Here is a 27909-nt window from a genome sequence, read left to right as displayed (position 1 = left end):
GAGTTCAACAAAGTGAAGTAGAAAAGACATGTGGATGCCCGTAAAAGCAAAGACTTTCCTCGGGGGAGAACAAGATTTGCACATGAGCACAATAGCATGGTCAGATTTTCATATATTTATTTTGACAGGATTTATTCTAGTCGTTCATTCACTATTCAAAAAGATCATAAAATAAATTTTAGTGTCTTATTTTTTAAAATAGTTTTTAGCTGTTGTCTTTAGTCTGCTTGGGCTGCCATAACAAAATACCACCGACTGGGTGGCTTAAACAACAGAAATTTATCTTCTGATGGTTCTAGAAGCTGTAAGTTCAAGGTCAAGGTGCTAGAAGTGTCTATTTCTGTTGAGGCCTCTCACATTGGCATGCAGATGGCTACCTTCTCACTGTGTCTGCTCGTGCCCCTTCCTCTGTGTGCACACTCCTGATGTCTCTCCCTCTTCTTACAAGGACATTAGTCCTATTGGATTAGGGTCCCACCCTATGACTCTTTTAACCTTATTTACCTCCTTAAAGGCCCTGTCTCCAAATATGGTCACATTGGGGATTAGGACTTCCAAATGCGAATTTTGAGGGTACATAAGTCAGTCCATACTAGCTTTCAAGCATTCAAGGTCCTCCATTTAAAAGTTGTAATTGAGGCCGGGCACAGTGGCTCACGCCTGTAATCCCAGCACTCTGGGAAGCCAAGGCGGGCAGATCACTTGAGGCCAGGAGTTTGAGAACAGCCTGGCCAATATGATGAAACCCCGTCTCTACTAAAAATACAAAAATTAGCCAGCGTGGTGGCACATGCCTGTAGTCCCAGCTACTGAGGAGGCTGAGGCAGGAGAATCGCTTAAACCTGGGAGGTCAAGGTTGCAGTGAGCTGAGATCGCACCACTGCACTCCAGCCTGGATGACAGAGCAAGACTCTGTCTCAAAAAAAAAAAATGAAAAAAAAGTTATAATTGGACATGTATGCCAAAAGCTAGGTTAATGGGTACAAAAACATAGTTTGCAAAAGACCTCGTATTTGGTAGGACAACATGATGATTAGAGTCAAAAATAAATTAATTGTACATTAAAAATATCTAAAAGAGTGTAATTGGATTGTTTGTAACACAAAGAAAAAATGCCTGATGGAATGGATACCTCATTTACCTTGATGTAATTATTATGCATTGCATGCCTGTATCAAAATATCTCATGTACCCCAGAAGTATATACACCTACTGTGCACACACAAAAATTAAAAATAAATAAAAAACAAACAGAAAAAAAGGCTAGGAAAAAGTATGAAGAGTGATAAGAAGATAGAATTTAAATAGTAAAATAAATAATTTTTGAGTTTTAGAATTAAATCAAATTCATCCAGCCACCCACAGAAGGCACTGCTCTCAGTGCGTGGCGGGGAGAGATTGAAGAGCATGTGCATGAGTATACATGCTTGCATTTAGTCCTTATCAGCTGCTCCTCCTGTCTTCAATTACTTTGTACTTAGAAAATCTCATAAATGTGCATAAATCTTTTACATAATTTTACTAAATATATATTTTCACATTAAAGTTGGAGAAAAAAGACTAAAATATAGAGTGTTAAAAATTACCAAAGAGAGTATAACTTTGAAAAGATTATGATAGTATTTAATTCATAATTTTGCCTCTGTTATAGCCTGTCTAAAGATACGAATTTAGATTTCAGAATAAATATTTACTGTTATCTTTCATTTTGGGATATAGTTGAGCCAATAGTAAAATATGATATGTATTTTTTACTCTTTAGAATTCATTTATTTCATGATACAGTTTTAGGTGTTTAGGGAGGTACATTAACTCATTCATACCATGAAGGAGGAGAGTAAAGTCTCACTTATTTGTTCCTTACCAAGCCATGGTGCTGTGCTGATGGTTTTATTTGTTCCATGATATTGTTTCTTTTTTTTTTTTAACTCAGTTTGCTAATTTACTTTTGTGAAAACCTATTATAGGAATGCTTAAGATATTAATACTTAAAACTGTTTCATGAACATCAAATGAATTAAATTCTATAATTACAACATTCATATCTACTTCTACAACTATGTCATGAAAGATGTCTGTACTTGGAAGTAACAAATCCAGATTTCAGTTAAAATGCTTTATATTCCATAGTTTTTATTAACTTATATGATTTCTACTAAGATTATCTATTACTAATTCAGTGAGATTGAAATACACATTGCTATACTACTAAAATGGAAGATATAATTCCTTTTTAGATTTTGCTCCATACACTGTATTAATTTATAAATTTGAAATATATATATATTTAAACATCTACTGTGAATAATAGGAAATTTCTGTATAAACTTGCACTGTTCTCCCTGTTTGAATACAAATTACTTTTAGTAAAATACAAAAGCTGTCCATTGGTAGAAACAGCTCTTGCCAATTTGCCTCTAGGAATTATTTCTCTTTCAATTTGATTTGTTTGGCACCAAGCAGTCCCAGGAGTAGCACTCTGCTCAGATTTTGATCAGAGATGCAAACTGGAATTTCTGGGCACTCTTTGGATTTCCTAGGTATGATATGATGTAGTTAGAGTATCATTAAATGACCATTTGATCTTTTAAAATAAAATTAAGCTTTTTTCTCAATTCAAGGGGACTTATCAACAAAGAAAATATTCCTTCTGGGTTCAACCACCTTGATGATTGTATTTTGAATACTCAGGAAGTCGAAAAAGTACAAGAAAATACTTCTGGTTGTGTTGGAGAAAGGAGCAAACCTAAACGTCAGAAATCCAGTACTAAACTTTCTGAGCTCCATGACAATCAAGATGGTCTTGTGGTAAGTGAATATGTCTATAAAATTTTACTTGTTAGGAAATATTACATCTCTTTTCTTTGCTTTGTAAAAAAATTAAAAGTAATTTCAGTCTTCAGTTTTATAATGTTATAGAATATGAGTTCTGGAAGAGACCTTAGAGCTACTAAGTATATATATATATATATGTATTTCTTTTTAATAAATACAAAAATTAAGGCTGAGAAATATTACATTCTACAGAGGAACAAGAGACACCACACACTCTGATTTCCATTGTTTTTTTCTCATTTTTTTCAAGCATTTTTAAATTTTGTTTTTGAAACAAAATTGCCCATAAAGCATTTTTTCTTCTTTTTCCCCATTCTATTTGTTCTTGTCTAAATGAATGTGTTTTATACATTAATGAATGAACTTAAAGCAAGGTGAAATGCGCAGTGAGAGAGGATCAGCTATCTTCGTGTTCAGATATCTCTTCATGTTCAGAAATTTCATTTCAAATCTATACTATTTTAAAGTATTTTCTTCCAAATTAATCAGAAACAAAAAGAAACTAATCCCTACGTAGTTGCCTCAGACCTGAATCTTGGACCATTAATTCAATACATAGTATACGTTTTTACAAGTGGTTTAATCAATGGCTAAATATTTGTTCAGTGTAACTATTAACATTCATCATCCTTCTTCCTTTATGCGTTAGTTTCTCTGAAAAGTAAGCAACAAAGTCTGTCCCTTTAGTTAAAAAAAACAACAAACCCAAAAACCTGGAGATAAATTTTATAACATGACATGAACTGGAATCCCTAATGAAAATAGACAATAGCCTCTCCTACTGTTTGGTGTGCAAATTCCTCTGAAGTAGTTTGTCTCTGACCAGTTTTTAGCTCCATGGTGTTTTTTTCATACATTCAATAAAATTCACGGGCCACCTATTTTCTCATTGTCAATTTCTGCATGTGCTCGGAGAAGATTTCTAATTTTTCCATAAGTAAAATATACATAAATGCAAATCTAGGATTTTTTCCCCCATAATGTCTCAATGCATGGTTTCTGGAAGTAAACTGATCAGATAGAATGGACAGAAGTAATCATCTACCTCAGACTTATGTCTGGTACAATTCTCAAAATAAAGAATTTAAAGTTTGGAATCATGACACACTTTTTTAACACTGATAATTTCATTTTTGTTGTTAAAAGTAAATATTTAAATAAAATAAGTGGTATTAACGTCATTAGCTCTCTATTTGGCCCATGATTTGCTTATCTGCCAAAGAGATATCTGATGACTGGAAGTCTGAGACTTGACTTTATAGTGTGAAAAGAAGCTATGAAGCAGACTTCTCAGTTTGAATCCCTTTTTACGTTCATTTAAGCCATTTTTTCTACCAGGAATAGTGTCATAAGTTAGTTAGATGGTAATAGTTAATAGAAGTGGAAAAGTACATATACTCCTTAGAATATGTGTTTACTGATAAAACTATGGACATGGTCTGTGCTGAAAAACATTGGGATGGAAGATCCTAATTCCATTTGGGGATTTTTATGTGACAGAACTTGCCCCTACCTCAGTTGCCAGTTTCCGCATTCCAGGATTGTGCCTGTCACATGTGAGCTCAGTGGACCGTGTCTTTGTTGCAATGAATAACTTAAAACCCTGCCAATACAACTTAGAAGAAAAACTTCCTCATCTCTAAAGTGAGGGTGTTCTCAAAGATGTTTTCCAATTCTTATATTCTATGAATTTAAACATATAATCTTCTCAAGTAACCACAAAGCAAAGAGCCAGGGAATACAACAAAGACTAGTGTTAAGACTACATCCTGAAAGTTAAGTTGTGTATCTTCACTTCCCCCTTATTTTTAACTTTCTAATTCTACCTTCCCCAACTTTCCTCCAAAACCTTTCCCTAGCCCATTTTAAGTTCTTTACATTCTGACCAAACATTTGTTTCTATTGCTTAAAAAAATTATACATAATTATATGTCTTCTATGTGGCAGGAAATAGTTTAGATCCTGTGGATACAGCAATGAGAAAAATAGGTAACAATTCCTGCCTTCCTGGAGCTTACATTCTAGTCAGGGAAACAGACAATAACCAAGATAAATAAGTAAAGAATAAAGTATATTAGGTAGTGATAACTAGAAAGAAAAAATATCTAGGGAATGGGGACAGGAACTGTGAGGGGGCAAGGGATGCAGTTTTAAATGGAGTAACCAGAGGAGACCTCTCTGAGAATTTGACACTTGAGTATAAAGAACTAGAGGAAGTAAGGAAGCAAGCCTTATTGATGGAATCACAGGTGCAAGGGCTTTGAGACAATTGTTTTCTGGAATATTCAAGGAACCACAGAGACACTATTACCATTGGAAAAGAGTGAGCAAAGTGAAAGAGGTAATGGAAAGGCAGGGCACATTAAATAGGTCCTTATAGATCATTGTAAGGACCCCTCCTTTATTCTGGGTGAGAGGAGAAGCCATTGAGTTCTCAGTAGAACAGTGACCTGGCTTACTTAAATTTGGTGATGTTTTGTTGAGAATAGACAGTAAGCAGGCAAGGGCAGAAGCAGAGAGACCAGTTAGGAGTCATTACAGTCATCTGGGTTTGAGATGATGATGGTTTGAACTGAGGTGATACAAGAGCCAGCTATATGGACTCACAGGCTGTACCTTGCACTGGTCTAGGGAGCACTGTTCCCATCAACTAAAACATGAATTGTTCCCCCTGGGAGTTGTGCACTGCAGTGGTCATGAGGTGGGGTAAGAAAATGAATGTATTTTGAAGATAGAATTGACAAAATCACCTGACAGATTCAGTGTGGGGTATGAAAGCAAAAGAGGAGTCAAAGATGATTCCAAGATTTTTGGCCTGAGCAGCCGGGAGACTGGTGTTGCCAATTTACTGAGATGAGGTAGGTAGAAGTTTTGGGAGTCATATCCTAAGTTCAGTTTCTGACATGGAAAGACTGAGCTGCCCGTTAGACATCTAAGAGGAGAGATATTAGAGAGGCAACTGGGCTTCTGGGCCTAGAGTTTCGGGAGAATGTCCTCCTTAGAGATACAAATGTGGGAGTCATGAGCATTGTAAATGACATTTAAAGACAATACACTGGCTGAGATAACCAAGGGAGTGAATATGGATAGAAAAGGCCTTCTCACAAGGCCTTGAGGCAGAGAATGGGGAGATGAGAAGCCAGCAGAAGAAACTTAAGAAGCAGCAGCCAGAAAACTAGAAGAAAAATGAGGTAAGTTTGGTATCTTAGAAGCCAAGGAACCAAGGGTCTCAAAGAGGAAGGAGAATCAGATGATAGGTCAAGTAGAAGACTGCGAGTTCGACCATTGACATTAGCAAAATGTAGCTCCCTGGTGATCTTAGTAAGAACAGTGTTGGTAGAAAGATGGCAGCAAGAGCCATTTTCAGGAGAAGATGGTAGGAGAGTAACTGAAGACAGTGAGTAAATGGCTTCACAGTGATCTTGCTGGCCCACAGCACAGCCAAAGAGGAGAATATGGTGTAGACCTGGAAAAGCATCTTACAGATGTGGTATCTTTACAGTGGGAACTATCTGGCTCCTTTCTCCCTCTGTCCTTTTGCCTCTTGAGGATATCATGATCAGCAGAGACCGAGAAACTACAGATAATTCAGAGCTCAGCAATCGGGGCAGTGAGGTATCAGTCTGGGCATCAGACTGCACTGCCTTACCTCAAATTATTGCCACAATTTCAACCTTTCCCTTTCCTTAAACCCCAAGCTCATACCTGTGCCCTTCCTTCTCTCCCAGAAGAAAACCTTATCTCCTCTTTTACTTTGAAGAGCTGAAATAACCAGCTTCTGTTTCAACTTCCCTTGCTTCACTTCCAGATTTCTCTAGCTCTCTGCCTATTTTATTTTCTTTCCTGCTCAAATGACAAAGTAAGTTTCCTAAATTCTAAGACTAACCTCTAAGGTGAAAAGTATTTTTGGAAATTCTAGTTTTTACATCCATCTCCCAGCCTACCTCACACAGGCATAAAAACATATTTACACATACACACTTCCTCACTATTGGCTTATCTCCATTGGCTTAGAAAAAAAAAGTCTATCTCCAAACTTCCGCTCTAGGCCAGAGTTTAATACTTTGAGTCAAAAATCACAACCCATTCATGCATTTTATCCAATAATCCTCCTTCTGCTACTCTGTTCTAGGTGCATAATCCTTTTTTGTTTGTTTGTTTGTTTGTTTGAGATGGAGTTTCACTCTTATTGCCCACTGGAGTGCAATGACGCGATCTCAGCTTGCTGCAACCTCCCCCTCCCGGGTTCAAGCGATTCTTCTGCCTCAGCCTCCCGAGTAGCTGGGTTTGCAGGTGCACACTACTATGCCCAGCTAATGTTTGTATTTTACTAGAGATGGGGTTTCACCATGTTGGCCAGGCTGGTCCCGAACTCCTGACCTCAATTGATCTGCCTGCCTCGGCTTCCCAAAGTGCTGGGATTACAAGCATGAGCCACCACACTCAGCCACTAGGTGTATAATCTTAAATATTGAAAAAACCATATGTATTAATTTGCTCACTGCACGACTACTTCTAATCAAGAATTAGAAGCAATTTAAGTGTTCAAAAGTAGAAGAGCAGACGAGTAACATTTGAATGTCAACTCAATAAAATATTCTGCAATGATTCAAAATTATAGTTATGAAGATTATATAATAAAATAGAAAATATTTGACAAGTTATATTTTAAGTGCTTTGCATATATTCTCAATTTTAACCCTCCCAATAAAATAATCCATAGGTAGATATTGTTATTCCCATTCTAATCATGAGGAAAATTAGGCACAGGAGATTAAACAACTAGGTCACACATAAGTGGTGGAGCTGGGATTCCACTGTACTGCCCTTCAATATAAAAATAGGTTATGAAGCATTATCTACAGTGCATGCACATATATGTATGACATATTCATTCCTAGGAAAAAAGGCTAAAAGGATATATAGCTAAAAATGATTGTATGATTGCATTATGGTGGTGGCAGTAGTATTAGAGGTAATTGTTTCTCTTCTCTCCACATATGTTCTGTGTGATTCTATGAATTCTATAATATTACATTTAATATATAAAAAATACAAACAAAGTCTATAGATCTCTTATTTATGAACAACTTCCTTTTAGTTTCAGGTGTATATGAAATCTCAGTCAAGGTTCAAGAAAGGAGAATAGGTCTTATAATCATACCTGAATTTCAGTTCCAGCTATCTCACTTCATAGCTATGGCAAGTAAAGCACATTACTTAGCCTTTACTTCATCTGTAAAATAGCAGCTTTTTGTGAGATTGTGTTTTTTTGTGTGAGATTTAAATGCAACTAAATATGCTAAAGAATAGGTAAAACTGAACACAGTAAATATGTTTCTGCTCCCTCTGCTCTGATGGCCAATCTCTTTTCTTCATTTTACCATCACACATTTTGAACAGTCTGTACTTGTTAGTTTCAGTTCTTCTATTTTTTTTAAGAGGCAGAGTCTCACTCTGTCATCCAGCCTGGAGTGCAGTGGTATGATCAAAGCTCACTGCAACACCCAACTCCTGGGCTTAAGGGATCCTCCTGCCCCAGCCTCCCAAGTAGCCAGGACCGTAGGCATGTGCCACCACACCCAGCTGATTTTTAAAATGTTTTTTAGAGACAGAGTTTCACTATGTTGCCCAGGCTGGTCTCAAACTTCTGGCCTCAAGTGATCCTCCCACCTCAGCCTCCCAAAGTGCTAGGATTACAGGAGTGAGGTGCCACGCCCAGACCCCATGCTTCTTTTCATATTTATACATCAATCCCTATAGTCTAGATTCCACCCCCAGCCCCAATCCAAACCCCAACCCCGTTCTCTACAGAACTTTTCTTCATGTCTCTACTGGTCTTTTGTGCTATCACTGGTCCCTGTGCTATGACTTCATCTAGTTCTTGGCCTCCTCAAGGCCTTGGGGTGTTTGATACTTTATGGCTCTTTGTCTGAACCCTTTCTCACTGGGTCTCAATGATCTTGACCTCTCCTTGCCCTCATACCACAATGACTGTTTTCTTCTTTGCTGTATCCTTCCCTGGCTAAGCTCCCATAAATCATGCTTGGATTTAAATGTTACCTAGATTTTTGTCTCATATCTCTTTTCTATCTGAACTTTCAGAGCTTCTCCAGTTCCATGGTTTCAGTTGTCACCTCTCTACAAATGACTTACAAATTAACATTTGATGGATTCTGTCTGCAGTTCACCCCAGAGAATACTTTAAACTCAACATGTTGAAACCAAACTCATCATCTTCTCCTCAATCTCTTTTTCATTCAAGAGTCCCATCTGATTCAATCACATCATCGTCTCCTTAGTCATTTTCCAAGTCCTTTCCTTTTCCTCACCTCCATCCTTCTTTCAGCATTTTAATCATTTGTCAAATTTAGTTGATTCTGCTTTTTAAAAAGATATTATTGCATCTCCTTTCCCTTTTTGCGTTACGAGAACATAGCTGAGGCTCTTATTATAACTAATTTGGAATACTGAAACAGCCAGCCAACATGTCTCCAAGCCTCTACTCACTTTCCTCTCCAGAACATGTCTGCTGCTACAAAACAATTATCTACGTAATGCAGCAATTTTCAACCATTGTTTTCAGTGTAACACAACTCAGCAAGAACTCTTGTCAAAAACTACATGATTGTGATTTTCTGGGTGGTATCAAATAATAATGTAAAAAAGTCCAACAGTGTGAACCACTGACTTAAAATTATTTATTCCTTCAATCACACAACAGCTAACTATATGACAAGCACTATTTTCAACACTAAGGACACAATATGATCAAAACAGACACACACTCTACCTTCCTGAAGTTTACACGTCTCATAAAATGAGATAGATAAGAAAGAAATATCTAGTCAGATGGCAATACATGCTGTGGAGAGAAATAAGGCAGGGTAAAGAGTATGGAAAGTGGTAAGAGGTAAAGGATCGATATCCTAGAGGACATTCATGTCAGGCCTCGCTGAAAATGATGCTTGTGCGGAGACCTGAAGGAGTTGAGGCAATGAGCCATCAGGATATCTGGGGAGAGAAAATCCAGGCAGAGGGAGCAGCATGCTGAGCCTTTAAGGACAGGGAAGTGGTGGCCATGGTTAGAACAGAGTTGAGAGGAGCATTGTAGGAGATGAGAACAAAGATGTAGCAGAGGTCCTGATCACCTAAGGCTTCATAGCCATTTTTAGGAATTTAGCAGTTACCTTAAGTAGGATGAGGAGCCACAGAAGATTGAGAGGGGAAGGAAGCCATTTTGCGACATACCTTATAAAAGGATCACTATGGCAACTGTGTTAAGTATAGTGTATGGGGTGATGAGAAATGGATAAGGACTAAAGTAAAATAATTGACATAATCTAGTAAAGAATTCAAGTAGGCAGTTAGATATATTAATCTGGAGGTCAAGGGAGAGAGGAAATAAATAATTTTGTAAGTCTTTGGCACACAGTTGGTTTTTAAACCCTTGAGAGTGGATAAGCTGACACCAAAGGACCGAGTAGAAAGGGTAGAAAGAAAGGGTCCAAGGACTAAGCCCTGAGACATACCAACATTTAGGAGGTAAGCAGATGAGAAGGGAGCACCACAAGGGACTAAGAAGGAGCTGCTGCCAATCTCCAGTGCAACATGAAGGCAAGAACCTCATTAGATTTAGGTCCAGAGAAAATCAGAAGAAAGAAATTGAAATAGGGAGTGAGTGATAATTTCACATATATCTAGCTAACCCACAGCTACCTTGATGGGAGCTCTATCGGTGGGAAGAGGCAGGAAGAGCCTGATTAAGTGGGTTCAAGAAAGCCTAAGAGGAAATGAGTTGGATACTGCAAATATGGAAAGTCTTTGAACAGGTTTTGCCTTACAGGGGGGAAGAAAAACGAGGTAGCAGTTGGAGAGAATATAAGCTGAAGACAGTTTTTAGAAGGCAGTGATGTTACAGAATATTTGTATAAGACAAGCCAATGGAGAGGAGGAGATGACGATGCAAGAGAGACCCGTTGCAGGAGCAATGTTCTTGATAGGGGATAGGGGATGGAACCCGATGGACAAGTGGAGTGGTGTGATCATAGATCACTTTGATCTAAAGACCATCTCGTCAAAAACTCCAACAACTTTCCCCCACTGCCTCCTTTGCATAACACCAAAGGTCTATCTTTGTGTTCTAACCACAGCCCACATTTCATATATGAAAAGTGAATACTCTTCTAACTTGTATCAGCCTCTTCATGTTTATGCACACATCTAGGATTCCTTTCCATTTTGTACTATTGAGTAAGGAAAGAAGGCTATACATATTCAGTAGAAGCCGTACTTCGAGTATCCATACAACCATCTGGATTTTTACTTTCAGTAAGTATAGTATTCTATAGTTACATGAGATATTCAAGACTTTTGTTATAAAATGGGCTTTCTGTTAGGTGATTTTGCCCAACTGTAAGCTAATTTAAGTGTTCTGACCATGTTTGGGCTAGGCTAAGGTGTGCCATTCAGTAGGTTAGGTGTACTAAAAGCATTTTTGGCTTATGATATTTTCTAATTACCATGGGTTTATTGGGATATAACCTCCATGGTAAGTTGAAGAGTGTCTATACCTGGTGAAGCATTGTATTGGCCGGTCTGGAAGCCACACATATCACTTCTCACATCCCATTGGAGAGCAGTCAGTCACATGGTTGTACCTGATCACAAGAGAGACTGGGAAATGTATTGTTGCTGGGCATCTAACTACTTTATGACGGTGGAAGAAGTGTAGCGTGGGTTTGGGTGGACAACTGGCAAACTCTTCATAGGCATCCTTTATGATACCAGTAGTTCTTTTTGAATATGGATGAGCTTATACAATTTTAAGCAATAAAACATAAAATGTACAAAAGGGTACAAAAAAGAATTCAAATATGCCATTAATCCTTTCTTAACGAGACTATCAAATATTCTTCTTCTCTTAGAGCTCAAGGTTAGAATAATGAACCTGTTTTGACTAACAGCATTCCTGTAGCCTTCAGATTGAGCTGTTTGTATATTGAGAGAGGCATTTTTGTGTGTGTCCTCTATTAAAGCTTTGTCAGCATTTTACAGTTTTAGAAGATGAATTTGTTTTTATTCCAAGTGTTTTTAAGTGCTTCAGTCAGTGGTCAAACAGGTTTTGAGCCTAGCTTTCAACGCCAACACAGAGAGGGAGAAAGAAAAATAATCGAAAATAAATTCCACAGTCTAAAATGAACTTTTATCAAGGCTTTTGCTCTTTTAGACTTGAGGTTATCTTTATAATTAAGGAGAATGGTTTTTAAAATTTAGTTCCTCTGACACCCGAAAATTATCAAAATAAATTATGCCATAGTGATTCTGTGTTTTGAAAGTCATTGATAGGACTTACATGAGTCAGAATTTTATGGATTATAAACTAGGCTTTATCTAGTTGAAAAAAATTGCAACACAAGAAGCAACTTTATTAAATTAGACCTAAAGTCACAATCTGTTCTTTGCTGCTTTTTTAAAATTACCTATTACCTTTAAAAAAAAATCCCAAATTTAGAAAAGGAATTAAAATAAAAATTAATGTAATAAAACACTTCCACAATATTCTATTACTTCAACATCTAATCAATGAAAACATTAATAGACTACTCTTTTACCACACCTGGTAGAGATGTGTTTGGGACATAAAACTGTTTAAAACCTTCAAAAGACAATGACTCAATATTTTCTTGTAAGACAAGTACTATTAGCACCTGGAGCACATCTGAAGGTCTACTTCTCAAAAGCATTCTGCATTTCAGCATTATTTTGACCTGTACATTACACTTTTCCCTTCCCTCATCTTAGTGAAGTAGAGAGATTACTGATCTATTTCTTTATCTTAATCATTCCTCCCTAACCCCAAGACAAAGAATACAAATTAGAATCTACAAAATGTATTGTGCCCATGGAAATACATAGTTTTGTTACTGTACTCATAGATGTTTACTACCCTTGTTAGTTTGATTCTGAAAAAAAAAAAAAAAAACTTTCCCGGTTGTAGCATTCTTCAGATTTTCCATTTCCAAAAGGTATAGGTGCATCCCAGCTACCTTAGGAAAGGAACACTGTGTACCTGCATGCTGTTTTAGTGAAACCAGACAATGAATATTCAGCAGGCTCAAATGTGTACAGAAATAACATGACAATTAGAATTACTAAAAAGCCTTAGAGAAGAATGTTGAACAATATTGGAAATCAGCCTTTGTGAATTACATCTACAAAACCTCAAATCGTTGGAGAGTTCTTAAACTTATGGATAAAACATGTAAAAAGTGGTAGGGATGGAGTTGAAGAAGTTAATACTTGTTTTAACCCTGGAGGTCAGCTAAGCTTTCTCACATCTCACAACTGCTTTTTGCAAAGCTGTGTGACCTAACTGACTTTATTCTGTAGTTCCTAACACCTGTATCAGTTATATTTTGGTTCTTCTGTTTAGGAAAAAAAAAAAAAAATCCATCTTCTAACCTTCTAATGTCTTCTAACTGAAATATCTCTAAATTTATATAATGCTATTATGTTTTATTTTCTGTTCACTCTTATTCTTTCTGAATATTTCTTTTTTATTTTATTTTTTTCTTTTAAGCTATCTCCTACAGGAAGGATCTGAATATTTCTTAGCCTTGATCTGAAAATGATTAGTTCTTTGGAAATAGTCATTTACATGTAATTATGAATGTATCATTTCATTGGGGCTGCTGTGAAATGAACTGAGGATAGAAGATTGTGCTTTCCTTTGGAATTCATGTTTCAGAGCTTTAGGAAAACCTAATACTATTGCACTAGATCTTACACTAAAGATTCTGATAATCTATTGAAGATTACCAATGGGAACAAAGATTCTTTGTCATAGATACATCCCTCTTCATCAGGAAAGTCACATTCAGGTAATAAGAGCAATTATTCTTGATTTAATGGGAGCCTCTTCTAACTCAAACTTTAGAGGTATGAATAAAATTGATGTTGTAATTTTTAATTTCTTGGATCCATTCTAAAATTATCTAAGTGTGTAAATTGATGCTCAGTATTCTAGTATTCTAATGGCAGACACAAACACTGTATTTCCTGTTCTTCAGACAGTGTCTTGACTGTGAACAAATAACAGTAAAATATTTTCCTTGGAGACATTATAACAAACATCTTGGAGATATTATAACAAATAACAATAAAATGTTTTCCTTGGTTCAGAAACAATAATGTCAACAATTCATTCATTATATTATTAACAGTATTCATTAAACGTACCAGGCATTATTCTATTTTTTTTTTTTTTTTTTTTTTGGAACGGAGTCTCTCAGTGTTGCTAGGCTGGAGTGCAGCGGCGCAATCTTGGCTCACTGCAACCTCCGCCTCCCGGGTTCAAGCAGTTCTCCTGCCTCAGCCTCCCAAGTAGCTGGGACTGCAGGCACGTGCCACCACACCCAGCTAATTTTTGTATTTTTAGTAGAGATGGGGTTTCACTGTGTTGGTCAGAATGGTATCAATCTCTTGACCTCGTGATCTGCCCACCTCAGCCTCCCAAAGTGCTGGGATTACAGGTGTGAGTCACCACGCCCATCATTATTCTAGTACTTTATATATCACTTTATTTAATCCTCATGACCACCCTATGTTAACTATTGTTGCCATCTTCATTTTCCAGATGAGGAAATTAAGGCTCAAGTAGGGTCATGCAGTTGGCAAATGGTGGAACTGGAATTCTAACCCAAGTATTCTGATTCAGAGCCACCGTCATAACTATTATACTATGATATCTCTCTTTGTTTCTATTCTTTAATGGAGCCCAGGGTGTCAAACTGAGAATTCCAGGCAGATTGGCCAAACCAACATAAATGGAAAATAATTCAGCTATCTACCAAGCCAAAGATTAGTTTTCTATTCTAATTATGTGTTTATTTTGTGGAGATCATTGTAAATGCCAACTTCATGGGATTATCGTGAATCTTAATTAGATTTACTTAGTAAAGGGTTTTATTATAATGGAATGTTATTGATATGTAGATGAACATATGTTACTTTCATATATGTATAATTTACCTTGATGACACAGGATGAGTGGATTATGCTTAATATCCTTTTAATGCAGATATAAATCTGAGTTAACAAAATTCAGGTCCAAATTTCCAAGGCAGCTTTGTTTTTGAGTTTGCTGAATTCAGATATTCTCTTGTTTGCTTATGTGTAATCTCCCTTCAAGGAAATGGCTTACTTATTCTGTTCTAGTCACCTGAATGATATTTAGAAAGCATTGGCCATATTCACAGAGACAGTCAAAAAGATCTTACATATATGCCTCTTGGTAAGCATTAACCCTACCTGGTCAGCTGAAAATACATAGTGTTCAAATTAGGTTTTCTGTCTTTTTCCATCTTGGCTAATATAAAGATTAACATTAAATATTGTAGAAAGAAAGGTTCTTAAATTTTCATTTCTGTTTATAGATATTTTACAGCTTATGTATAAGCTACATGTTACTCTAGATAATATTAGCAGTATACACTGAGTATGTATATGTGTGTGTGTGCATGTATGTATGTATGTATACATATGTGTGTATACTCCACCTTCAATTTTATCAGTATACACTGAATATATATAAATGTGTGTATGCATATATATAGGAATGTATATATACATTCTTATATATATATAGAGAGAGAGAGAGAGAGAGAAAATGTTACATCAGTTTCTGATGAGATTCAAGGTCAGATTTCTCAATTCTAGGTCTGACCCACCCTGATTCTCTAACAATCTGGGTTTTGCTATTTAGCTGTCCAATATGGATAATACCTAAGAGAGACATTATAGGGCACAATGGCCATTTCTGTGATGCTGTCACATATCTTTGTTCAAAGGATGATAAAGTTCAATAGACAATTCTATGAAAGTAGGATATAATAAACTGTCATAATTTTACTAGTTTAAACAAAGATAAAAATATGAGGACTGGAATTAGTTTATATATACATATTATGTGATTTTTCTATTTTAAAGAAAGGAGGGTCTGCGTTGCATATTTCTTACCATTCCTGTTGGGCAACCAATAATGGTTCTGTTACAGAATATGGAAAGTCTCAATTCCACACAATCTCATGAGAGAACTGGACCTGATGGTTTTGAACGGATGTCCGATGAAAGGTAATTTTAGAATTACCTCCTCATATTCTTTCCAAGGGCAGGAAAAGGTTATTTTCATGTAATCCAATGTGAATTATAAGAACTAAAAAGAATGGAATTAAAGGACTATATATTTACCAGCAATATTTTATAGCAAGGAAAATGCTTAGAATAGAAAATCTATCACAGTGCTATTGAAGGCAAATCACTATAGTCATGTTTTTTTGTATTTCCAGTTTGCTTTGATTAATTTTTTGTTTTGTGTTTTATTTTTGAATTTTATAAGTATTAGGCTTAGAGCTACTCAACATACTCTTAAAACAAAATCCTAATATCAATGGATGAAAAACATTGTTATAAAACAAGTAGATATTTTATGATTTTGTTGTTGTTGCCGTTATTTATAGGAAAGGAAGTGAAAAAGATGGTGGACACACTCAGCATTTCGAGGTGAGTAACTAACAAGCAAGAGTAAGACTGTGATGGGGCTGTTCATACACTCTTCAGTGTACCTCTGAAATATTAGTCTGTCAGTAAGGGACAATGAGTTAAGTAATATGACTGTGATTGATTAGAAAGACAAATACCAAACTTAAAGATTCCTCGAGAAATCATAAGAACTTCATTATTTTCCTTTGTGAATTATTTTGTTTTGCTTATGATGATAAACTTTAATAGCACAAGAATTTCTCTTTAGGTTTTCTATAAAGTAAAACAAAACAAAAAGTCAAAGCTACTGGTTTTATTTTCCACAATTTGATGCATTTTTTAAGTGATTGAAATATGTAGGTAGTGAGTCTTAGTCACAAGGATTAGGTCATGAATCTTCAAATTAACATAAATTCACTTTGAGTTACTTAATCCAATTTGTTTGCTGAGTTTTGTCTCTCATTTTAAATAGACATTGGAGAAAAAAGTCTCTCACCTCCCTTATGTCATCTGTATCTTCAAGTTTCATTTACTTCCCTGGCCTCCCACGTGTCCTCCAGGCACCACCATGCTGACCCAAGTATTTGGTTTCCCTTTCTCCCAACTCCAGCTTCCATTCAGTGTGCCAAGCATCATTTTTATTTCATGTATGTGTATGCAATCTACTACCTCCAAATACTTCCAACTCCACCTTCAATCTTAACCAGTTTTGCTTTTCAAGAAGTTAAGTTTTTCTTAACCCATCTTAAATTCTGACTCTCGATATAAAGAGAACATTCCCTCTAGCCCAATAATTCTTAATCTCTGTTGAGCACTGACTGAATTCACTGATGGATTTAATCAACAACATATATTAAATCCTACTAGGTACAGGTACTGTGGTAGGAGCTGGGATTTAATGACAGCCACAGTCTATTGCCCCATGGAGTTTTACAGCTTAAAAATCAGAAAGCTATAGACCCTCTTAGAAAATTGTATTATCATTAAAAAATGTGCATAAAATTCCTAGAAATTAATCCTCACTCCCTGAACACACGCTAATGCTCATATCTACTGCATTCAACTCTTGTCATATATATACTTCTTCACTAGATAATTTAGCCAGATAATAGGAGGGGAATGCTTCCTCTTTCTGACCCCACAGCTTCTGAGCCACTTTTTTCATCTATTTCCAACTCATTTATGCTTCCTTCCTTGGGACCCAGGCAACAAGCTGACCTTCTTTTCTTGTCTCTAGGCATCTTTTTAAAGATCATGTTTCCCCCATGTTAGTGTCATGTTGTGTTTTGTTTTTTATGGTTTTATCCTTTCACTGCCATCTTCCTCCACTCACAGCAAGCACCTACTCATCTCCCATCTAACATGATTTTAAAGAAAATCGCTTTGCCAGTCTCCTGGAGAGGTCTTCTCAGTTCTTTCCTTTTGTGCCTGTTATCTTTTATGAGATAAAAGGGAATAAAAGTAACTTTTGTGGATGGACTTCATAGCATTAACTCATCAATTCCAAGTAGCACACAAACTAAATGGCAAACTAAACTGAACTCAGTCTGCCTTGGTCTTTGGTGGACAGCTCCCAGGGCAGTGGATGAATCATGGGGAAACAATCTCACATCCTTCTTCCATGTGCCAAGTCCTCTTCTTATGTGTGTTATCCATATGCAGCCACCAATCAGTGCCCAGTGCCACTGCTGGCACTGCTTAGGCATTCACTAATAATAATCATTGTCATCATGATGGTTTTGGTTAGGAGATAAAATTAGGTGGTGAACTAAAATCTAGACTAAGCTCTCCATGTCACCTTTCTATCACAGCTGCACCAAAGGAGAAAAATAAGACATCACTCCATAAGATTGGGATGATTTCTACTTGTGAAAGCATGTGCTTCTTTCACTGAAGGAAATATATTTTATTATTATCCATGAAAGACAGTGAAAAGAACTGTTTTCCATTTTGTAAAGGTTTTTCCTTTGTTTCAGTGAGCTGTTATTTATTACTTTTTAATATATGTAGTACTTCCTAAAACTTACACCACCCAATATTTAACCTGGTTTTCTAGTAAAAACATCAGTAACCTTTCATTTTCAGTGATGAAAAATAAGTCTATACTTTGGTTACTCCTCCTAGAGTTCTGTTTAACCAGTATTTATTTCGTTTCAGGTCTCATTGCATAAGATTGAGATGTCAGATTTTACATGTCCACTATTGAATATATATTGTAATACTTCTAATTTTGTTTTCCTTTAAGGTAGACTTCGTCCTTATTAGTATTGTGATTTAAAATTCTCCTTGTAAAAATCTCAGATTCATATAAGATAACATAGCAAATGACAGCTCTTGCGGAAAGGTGATTTTTTTCGGGGGGGACTACTATTTCCAGTAGAATGAGGAACACTTGTTTTCAGCCTCAGAAATGCTCTTTAGAGACAGGCAGAGAGAGGCTTCTCTTAGATCTGCCGCTCAAAGGCAAATGAAGTTACAACTGTGACCCCAGTTCTTAAATAATCAGTTTGCAGCCTTAAATGTGTTTTGTTTGAAGGTATGTGTTGAAAGTGAACATGGGCTTATCCCTTTATTTCATATCTTTTTAATTTATTTTAATTATGCAACTAATCTTGTCCAAAAAGAAGTTCTCCTGAGATCTCAGATGGGCATTGATCAATAATAGTCACCCATTTCCATTTCATAAGAGTTCCTTATGTGGTTTGGATTAAAATTTGTTTAGTGACACACTGCCAATGAGAAAAAAAGTCAGGAATCACTTTGAAATGTCCAAAATTAAAGTACAATTTCTTCAGGTAGGTTCAGAAAGGCTGATATTTTAATAAAATATCCTATCTGGGCAATATGAAATGAAATAACATGAGGAAGAGCCTAGCACACTGCTCCCTGGGCATGCAAAATCTAGAGTCTTTGTTCTTCTCTGTATTTTTAAACTCTTTTAACAAACTACAAGTATCCAGAAGAGAGGTAATCCTTAAAACTAGCATTTTCTAGATTCTAAAAGATATCCCTGAAATTACCGATTTTCAGAGTTCTGTTTCCAAGGGAGTTTATGCTTTACGCTTCAATTTAATCCCTGTTTTCTATGATGAAAATATTTTATTCTTCCCTATAAAATCCAGAATATTAAAACTAAAACCTTATAATGAATCTCTGTTGAGAAGTCAAAACAAGTAAGAATTGTTAACTACATGTGAGGGAATTACATTACCTGGGAGAGATCATTTTATGTCAGAATTACAAGGTCAGTGAAGTGTTAAGTTCTTTCAAAATATTTTTACATTCTTTATGCTTTCTAAGCCTACTGCTTAAGAGAGCTTAGAAGCATACCTTTGATAACAAACAAGACATTCATAATTTTAAAAAAAGACTAGTTCCATGTTTCTTATCCTGCTTCAAAAAAAAAAAAAGGAAAAGAAAAAGAGAGAAGGAGAGAAGACAAGGCTTTTCAATCAAGACTGAGAATTAATATTAGTTATCACAAGATCTTAAGTGCAGGCTCTTATTTGCCTGAAAAAGTGAATTTCTGAAAAGTATTTATGAAATGGATGACTGTTATTTTGACTTCACTGTTTTCATGGAAGCTTTAGGACTTTGTTTTAATATTATAACCAGAAAAATTAACAAGCTCTATTTACTTCACATTCGCTTCCAAATCAATCCAATAGCCAAAGCCTAATGAAGCTTTGGAGTTCACATGGATTTTGAAAATTTATGTCCACTTTTCCTTTACTGTCAGGCCAAACAAAAAATGTTTGTGGTTCTGTGTAGTTCTTCTGTTAATACTGTAGTTTCTTCCTATGCAAACTGCATTATATGGCATATTTTCTGATATTGTCATTCCTGGCTCTGATAAACTTTAGGCCACTTAACTATATCCTGTGCAGGGCAATAGAAGTAATAAAACAAAAATTCACCAACTATTTGAAGCCAGAGAAAGAGCAGGATCAAATAAAGTCTGGGGATAGAAAAAGGTAGGTCCAGCTGGACAGGGACAAGTCTTGGCAAAGATTAGACGGATAGCTTCATAATTAATGGCTCCTTGACCTGAATGTGAAATGTTACCTGAGGCCCCAGGAGAGATGAGCTCTCTTCATATTTGTCGCCTAGCATCCTACGTTTCTTTTATAACACTCATGATACTTGGCACTTGTATGTTCAGTGTCTCTCTCTTGCACTAAATCCCTTATCTTGCTTGCTACTAAATTCCAGTGCCAAGGACATAGCATGTGTTCAGTAAACACTTGCCAAATGTATGAATGAATGAATGGGAAAGGAAGGTAGGGTATAAATGGAAATAACTTTGTTTATAGTTCCTATATGCTGTTTTACATATACTTTTCATTTTAATCCTCACAAACCTTACGAAGTCTTGTTCCTGTATTTGAGGGAAAAAAGAAAGCTAAAGTTCAAAGAAGTTTACTCACTGAAAGTCTTGCAGCTAGTAAAGCTGGTATCTAAACGTGAGTCTCTGCCTCTAAAACCCATCCTAATATGCCTACTATGTTGTCTCACCTAAAAGCCAAACACTCAATTTGTTTCAATACACAAATATTTGGTGTGTTTTCATATAGTGCAGCATTTTTGACAATGTTTAGCATATGACATCACAGTACAAGGATCTTGGAGTTGAAAATTGTGAAATTAATTTACTTACTTTGTGATTTAACAGAAGATATTAGACATGTAAACAACAAAAGTTGAAACCAAAAATATTTTTAAATTTGAGAATGCCTTTGACATTTTAACCTTAATGATCTAGTAGGAGAAATAGATTATATTTGCAATACTATATGAAGAGCCCTGTTAGAGAGGGTGGTGCAACTGGGCAAGATGCTTCACCCAGACTACGCTAACATTTGAAGGCAGGGCAGTTTTTATTCTACTGTTTACGGAGCCTGAAGAACTTCACCATGGGCCATAGGACATAGGACAGGCTCCCTGGCACCCACATGCACAAAAAACCATCAGCAGTCTGCAACCCCAGGCAAGACAACCCTGTCACATCATAGACCAGCAGGGCCAAAAGTTGGGACTTGGGCAAGTAAGAAAGCAACCTCAGGGATTGATGGGAGCACAGCAGGACAGGGCCAGTCTGTACGTGCATTTCCACATGCAGTTGGAGTGTGCTGTGCTTAGTGTGTCCGGGGCTATGCCAGCTGGTGTAGCTTTGTGTAGGAGGAATCTCTCCACTGCTGTACCACAAATCAGCCAGGAAGTATAGAAGCTCATGTGTTGACATAGGTCTAGGATGTGAATGACCTAATGCCTCATTATATATGACACATCCTCACCCTCTGTTTACAATGGCTCTGGCCGTCCTTTCCTGGATTCCAGAAACAGTGACCTCTGTACTATTCCTGAAACATAGAAAAACTGACCATGTCCCAGAGCCTTTGCACTTGGCTTCTTTCTTCCTGGAATGCTCTTTCCACAAATGGCCCACTTTCTCACCTCCTGTCACTTTATCACAGAGACCATCCCTGACCACTCAATATAAAACAGAGGCCTCCACCGCTACCACCAACATCCCTCTTACTTTATTTTTCTTTTATTTTTTATATCCCTTTATTTTTCTCCAGAACCCCAACAGTTTTTTGTTGATTAACTGTCTTCTCTGTAAGACTCATTATGACAGAGATTTTGTTTGTCCACCATAGTTTCACCAGTGTGTGAAAAAAACATCTAGCAAATAGTGGGTACTGAAAAATCATTTCTTTTGAATAAGTTTTGTCTTTGTATCTCTAAAGACATAATAGGCAGCCCTATTATGAAATAATATTTTTTGAATATATAAGTATATAATACTTAGCCCGGTATATAAGGCATCTACTTAGCTGACACCCCTGCTATCTGCCATTCCCCCTTCTTGTCCTAAGTGCTGGTCACCCTGAAACTCTTCTCTTGCTGTGGCCAAGCATGCCACGCTCTCATGCCTGCATCTGCACTTGGTATTCCTCCTTCCTTCTATGTGATGTGCCGTCCTCCCTCACCCCTCCAGCCCACACCTATCTGCCCCCAAATCAAAATTTCTGTTGCTGATTCATGACGCATACGCTAGTGGCTCTTTTCACTAAAATGTTTTCATAATGCATTTGACATTGTCTTCCATCCTTTGTTGCAGTATGCCTCCCCTCAAATTGCAAATGTATTTGCCTTGTCTCCAATTCCTCTCTCTAGCAATTCTGAGGCGTGCCAGTGTTTTATTCATTTGTCTTCATACAGTGTCAGATAGTAGTAGAGAAAGAATGATGGCTTTCATTTGTGTCTCTCCTGCCCCAGACATCATGCTAGAGGCCCTTCATACCTTCTGACAGATCTTCGAAAGAACTTTGCAAAGTTGGTATCACTTATATCATTCTAAAGGTTAGGTAATGGAGGCTCAGAAAAGGGAAGCAACTCAGCCAGGGCACCAGGCTAGTAAATGTCAGAGCCGCACTTCAAACCCAGGTCTGCCTGTAAGCAAAACCCTTGTCCTTTCCATGGCATGATGACGTAAACGACTTGATGTATGTTCCTCGTGAAGGAAGTACCATACTTGAAAAATGAAATCGTATTTCTAGTATTCTTTTTTTGATGTCTGTAAAGGTAATGAGCATTTTAAATCTTTCTGAGAAAATGCTTATTTGCTATATGCATATTCTCACTCTCTTTTGCTGCCCCCCACCCGCACCCCCGCTCCCCCGCAACCCAGGCACACACACAATTGGTGACTGAGTGGCTTTGTAACTTAAAAAGCTGAGAACTAGATTTGGGCATTTAACCCTGGTCCACTTAGGCTTTAGCTTCAGGGAAAAATACTTTTTGTGACATAAATGGCTAATCTGGCTTTTTCCCCAGTAAACAAACTGCATTTTTAAAGTATCTTAAATCTCCAGATTTACTTGGCATTTCTATAAGACTTTAGTAGCTCATCAGGACCCGAATGATGGTATTTCATTTTATCCCAAATGTGAAGAAAACATGTCTCCATGCATCATTTCATGGAAATATAACAGTAGAAAGCCCTGGCTATTCCCTGATGATTTCAAAGTGGGTTGGATAGCTATTAAAAGTAGCTGCAAGTCTTAAGTAGTGCTTTAAGCATAGGAACGTTTCTCATACAATGATTTCCAGATGTTTTTAGTTTTTTTGTTTAATTATAGTATATTTGCCAAAGTACGTTTGTAGTTACTCCGAAAGAAAATCTTTTGTACCCATCTGTGCTACTTAAGGAATACATTTGTGAGCAAACTGTTTCATAAACACTTTTGTTTATAATTGTATGAGACAAGGAAGAGTGACAGTGGTTGAATTTACGAATGACCCAGAGAACAAGGTTTAAAAAAAATTAATTTCAGTGCAATTTGTTTAAACATAAAATTATTGATTTGAATATCAGCCTTTTGGGGAGGATTTCTCCATTCCCTCAGATGTCCTAGCCTGGTGTAAGCAAGTATAGCCAAGTATTTAATATTCAGAGTAGATGAATAGTAGGAAAACAAGTGACAGTTGCGTATTTGTAAGACATGAATTATGCATCACTGACTTGCCAGCTCTTGACTTTTTACTTAAAAAAAAAAAAAAAAAATTGCTCCCTATGTAATTTTGGCTCATTTCCAGAGTCCGTATTCTTTACTGCTAGCTGAGATGAGACGCCAAACCCCGGTGCTGTTTGAATTTGCGCAAACAATGCTTTAATACCCAGAGCTCCTCCATAAATAGTCTGTTCTCCCAGTACTCAGCGAGAAAACAACCACAGGAAATCTGGGAATGTGCAGCTAGCCCCGCTTAATTGATCTAAGCAGCCAGGGCTGGCGGGGGAGCTTTCACGTACACAGCCTCTGTTCCTGGCTTGCAGGACTGTTTACCTAAGGGGCAAAGAAGTCCACCTGCGAAAGACACCATGTTGCTACTACAGCATTAGCAACAGCAGTAGCCCGGTTTTCGCTGTTGTTGTTTACAGTCAGGAGAGCCATACTCCTTTAAGAAAACACCAAACTCCTTTCCCTCATTCCTGGCCCCAATCAGTAATCACCAAGACTGTCAGCTGCCTGCAGTTATCGGGAAGAGCAGCCTGGGGAAAGTTAAAGGAGCACAGATGGACAGTTGCTTTCTGCATGCAAGTGGCCAGCTAGGATCCGGGGGGCATCAAGCCATGATTTTCATTTCTGTGCTGGATGCATTAGCAGCGGTGGCTTGGAAGGTTTTATCCTGAAGGAGTGGAATTGCTGCAGACATTTCTGGATTTGGGCGAACAGTAGATATTTGGGGACATTGTGCTGTTATTGCAGAGTCCCACAATGAAGATCCAGGAGCATCCCAGCCTATCTGACACTAAACAGCAGAGGAATCAAGATGCCGGTGACCAGCAGGAGAGCTTTGTCTCCGAAGTGCCCCAGTTGGACCTGACTGCATTATGTGATGAAAAGAACTGGGAAGGTAGGATTGTCTGATACTTGGATGATTTGCCATCATTAAAGCATATGTAAATAAGCACAAATGAGAGGCATGTAACCGTGTGAGAGTGTGGGTGAAAGAGAGAGCTATGCATGCAGAAGTAACTGCATTTCTAAATGACTGAAAATCCTTGACCTGGCATAGGAATACCTCAGGGCAAATGTTGCTGAGGGCAGCTGCAATCTAAGAAAGAAAATACGCTTGCCCTTCATCATAGTGTCACCTTGCAGGCCTTTTATTTTTCTTTGTGACTCACCAGGAGCGCTGATATGTGTGTGTCTTTTCCCCCTCATAGTACTAAGCCGAGTAATAGGGAACCAGTGTGCTTTTAGGATTTCTACCTTCTGTGGCGCGATCTTCCACTGCTGCATGCCAGCCGCCTGCCTCTTTCATGAAATCTCCTTCCCATTTTTCAAGAATGACGTTTTGGTTTGCTTTGTTTCTATGTTTGTTTTTATGGATAGACAAACCATTTTTTTCAGGTTAGCAAATTTAAGGAATTTGCTTATCAAAAAGAACACTGAATACATGCATCTTACTGAAAGCCTGTAATACAGTGAGTGCTTCAAATTGGTTTTTTTTCTAGAGACTTTGGTGAAAATGTTAGAAATGTACTTGCCAAGAAGAGAGTAGCCTTGTCAAAATTGTGTTTCAGGGAGGATATTGCAGCAGTTTTATCTAGCTGCTTGTTCTTTCATTATCCATGTGTCTGCATCCAAACACATACCAATGTGGATCCAAAATAAATGCCAGTCTACCTCTCTACAGTATGTGCGTGACGGCTGCAAGGAGGGAAAAATTGTGCACCTGATTCCAATACAGCAGCGTGACTTAACACAATGACTTACCAGGGGGTCTTAACTGTGAAAAATCAGTCCCATTTCAGCACCTGGATCTTCTTGTCTTCTCTCCCTACCCACTTTCCTCTCTCTTTCTTTTAAACCAAGAAGTTATGTTAATGACGTTAGATGAAGGATCAAGAGGAAAGCTGAAAAGACCACCAGGTGAAAAAGAGTAAACTCCATTTCTGGCATCCAGGGCTTCAGTGAAAACAAACTATTTTTTACTCTAGTTCTGTCCTTGCAATCTAAGAAACCTGTTCTAGTTCTTTTTCTATAATTAGGCAGTGGATTTGAGATTTTGTCAGACATTTTCAGCTCAAAAGCCGTTCACTGAGCAGCAAAACGCAGGGCTGTTTAATTTGTAATCTCAGTTATATATTCGTGAGTACCTTTATGTTCTTCCTTTTTTGAGTACTGTGAAATAATCACATGTTAGCTTTTAATTCATACATTAAAAACAATCTGTGCCCGTACCTCCCCCAAAAAAAGTCCCATAGTAGTCACTGTTACCCAAATAAAAGAAAAATGCAGTAACCAAAAAAATAAATGTTATATTTGCACAAGTCTTAGTGATATGGTCTACCCTAAAGCTCTAGATAAAAACTAGGATTTTTGGTTAGAATTCAAATTAGCCATATTTTTCTTTCTCCGAAAATGGACTCAGTTTGTTATTTTTATCTTGGTTAGTCATATTTATCATCTCTCCCAGCCACTGAAATAATGCTAATATAAAGCTGAGAATACTCTTCATAGTGACTGCAAGCCAGTTTATAGTTTCCTTAAAGCTATTAACATAAAGAATTTTCCTTCAGATTATAATTGAAGGAACCAAGATTTTATTTTAGAAATCTAGATGGATTTTTTTTTAAAGTTATTGGAAAAAAATACATTGCATTTTGATAGGCTTGGGAAAGTGGATTGTGTATATTCCAAGTAGTTTTTGAAATAACTTGCTTTAACTTTTTTTGTTTTTGTTTTGCCAATTACTGCGTTTGTTATTGAACGTACATATCTTTAAAATCTACATGAATTCACATCAAGGCCATTCTCATCATTTGGTTACTGCTTTCAGTGACCTTTTTTTTAAGCTTATGTACTTATTGTAACTTTCCAAGTTACATTATAGCATTAATATAGCTATAAGTATAATAAAAGTAAAGGAATTTTTACGTAAAATGAGAGCAATAAGTCTGATCACTAAAATATCACCATTTTTATAGCTAAAATAAGAAAATGGTGTCTTTCCAGTAAGGAATAAACTCTGCACGAATTTGTGAATGTGAAGCCAGTGCAACAAAAAATGTAAACGAAAGTTGTAATAAGCAAAAACCACCTGAACCAGTATCTACCTGCAAGCCCCCATCACCAGTCTTCAAGCCACCATCCCTTCTTTTTTGGTTTGGTTGCTCCTTCCCATCCCCATACCATAGCTCATACTCTCACATTCATGTGGAATCGCAGAATATCAGGTGAAGCAATACTTACTGCAGAGGCGAGCACCAGCAGGCTATTCACTAAGTACTGCCCCTCCACACGAAAATGATGTTCATTGGCTTCTGGGACTCAGTATCAAGGAAACAAAAAGGGAAATGAAACTAATAAATAGATTCCGTAGGGCATGTAGAATGGAGCCCTCGCAAGGTGAATGTAGGATCCGAGTCTGGTCGTGCTTATTGGCGAATACTAGGCATACTTTATCCTTTTTAAATATACATAGCTGTTTTATTATTTGCTTTATCCACGTGACTGTTATTACTAGGATTTCCTTTCACCAGAGTTAAATGAATATACAAATTTAATGTACTATTCTGTGTTATTTAAAGCTCTTCAGAGTTGCATAATTAGAATGTTCCCAAGCAGTCGATTATGTTGATTTGAGGATACTCCTTGTGTAAGTCCTGGGGTTTAAGCAGTCAGCTACTCTATTCAATATGTCCTGATGAAATTAAATTTAAAGGGGCATTTTAAGCCGGGCATGGTGGTATGCGCCTGTAGTCCCTACTACTTAAGGGGCTGAAGCAGGAGGATCACTTCAGCCTGGGAGTTCAAAACCAGCCTGGGCAACGTAACAATACCGCATTTCAAAAAATGGGGAGATGGGTGGTATTTTTAAAAGGGCATAAGATACTTCATATATCTAAAACTTACTGCTTGTTGAAAATAACTTTGGAAAGGAAATTCTCTAAAAGTATCATAGAAAAGCAAGAGATCTCAAAAGACCTTCCGCTTGAACCTTCCTATTATACAGATA

At 37.0% G+C, this 27909-nt stretch overlaps 1 protein-coding gene across 11 annotated transcripts in view; it reads left to right on the top strand.

Annotated features, from left to right (window-relative positions):
• The window catches only part of FAM13A (family with sequence similarity 13 member A), a 405569-nt gene that overhangs the window by 348097 nt on the left and 29563 nt on the right, over positions 1–27909 (top strand). For all 11 annotated transcript variants that reach the window (XM_030914589.1, XM_030914582.1, XM_030914592.1 and 8 more), the window contains 4 exons: positions 2622–2808; positions 15893–15969; positions 16356–16398; positions 24651–24798. In XM_030914589.1, coding sequence (XP_030770449.1) covers positions 2622–2808; positions 15893–15969; positions 16356–16398; positions 24651–24798 — 455 coding nt within the window. The remainder of the gene's footprint in view (positions 1–2621; positions 2809–15892; positions 15970–16355; positions 16399–24650; positions 24799–27909) is intronic.

Source organism: Rhinopithecus roxellana, chromosome 2 (assembly GCF_007565055.1).
Source record: "Rhinopithecus roxellana isolate Shanxi Qingling chromosome 2, ASM756505v1, whole genome shotgun sequence".
Lineage (NCBI taxonomy): Eukaryota > Metazoa > Chordata > Mammalia > Primates > Cercopithecidae > Rhinopithecus > Rhinopithecus roxellana.
This window is presented reverse-complemented; position numbering and strand designations above follow the sequence as displayed.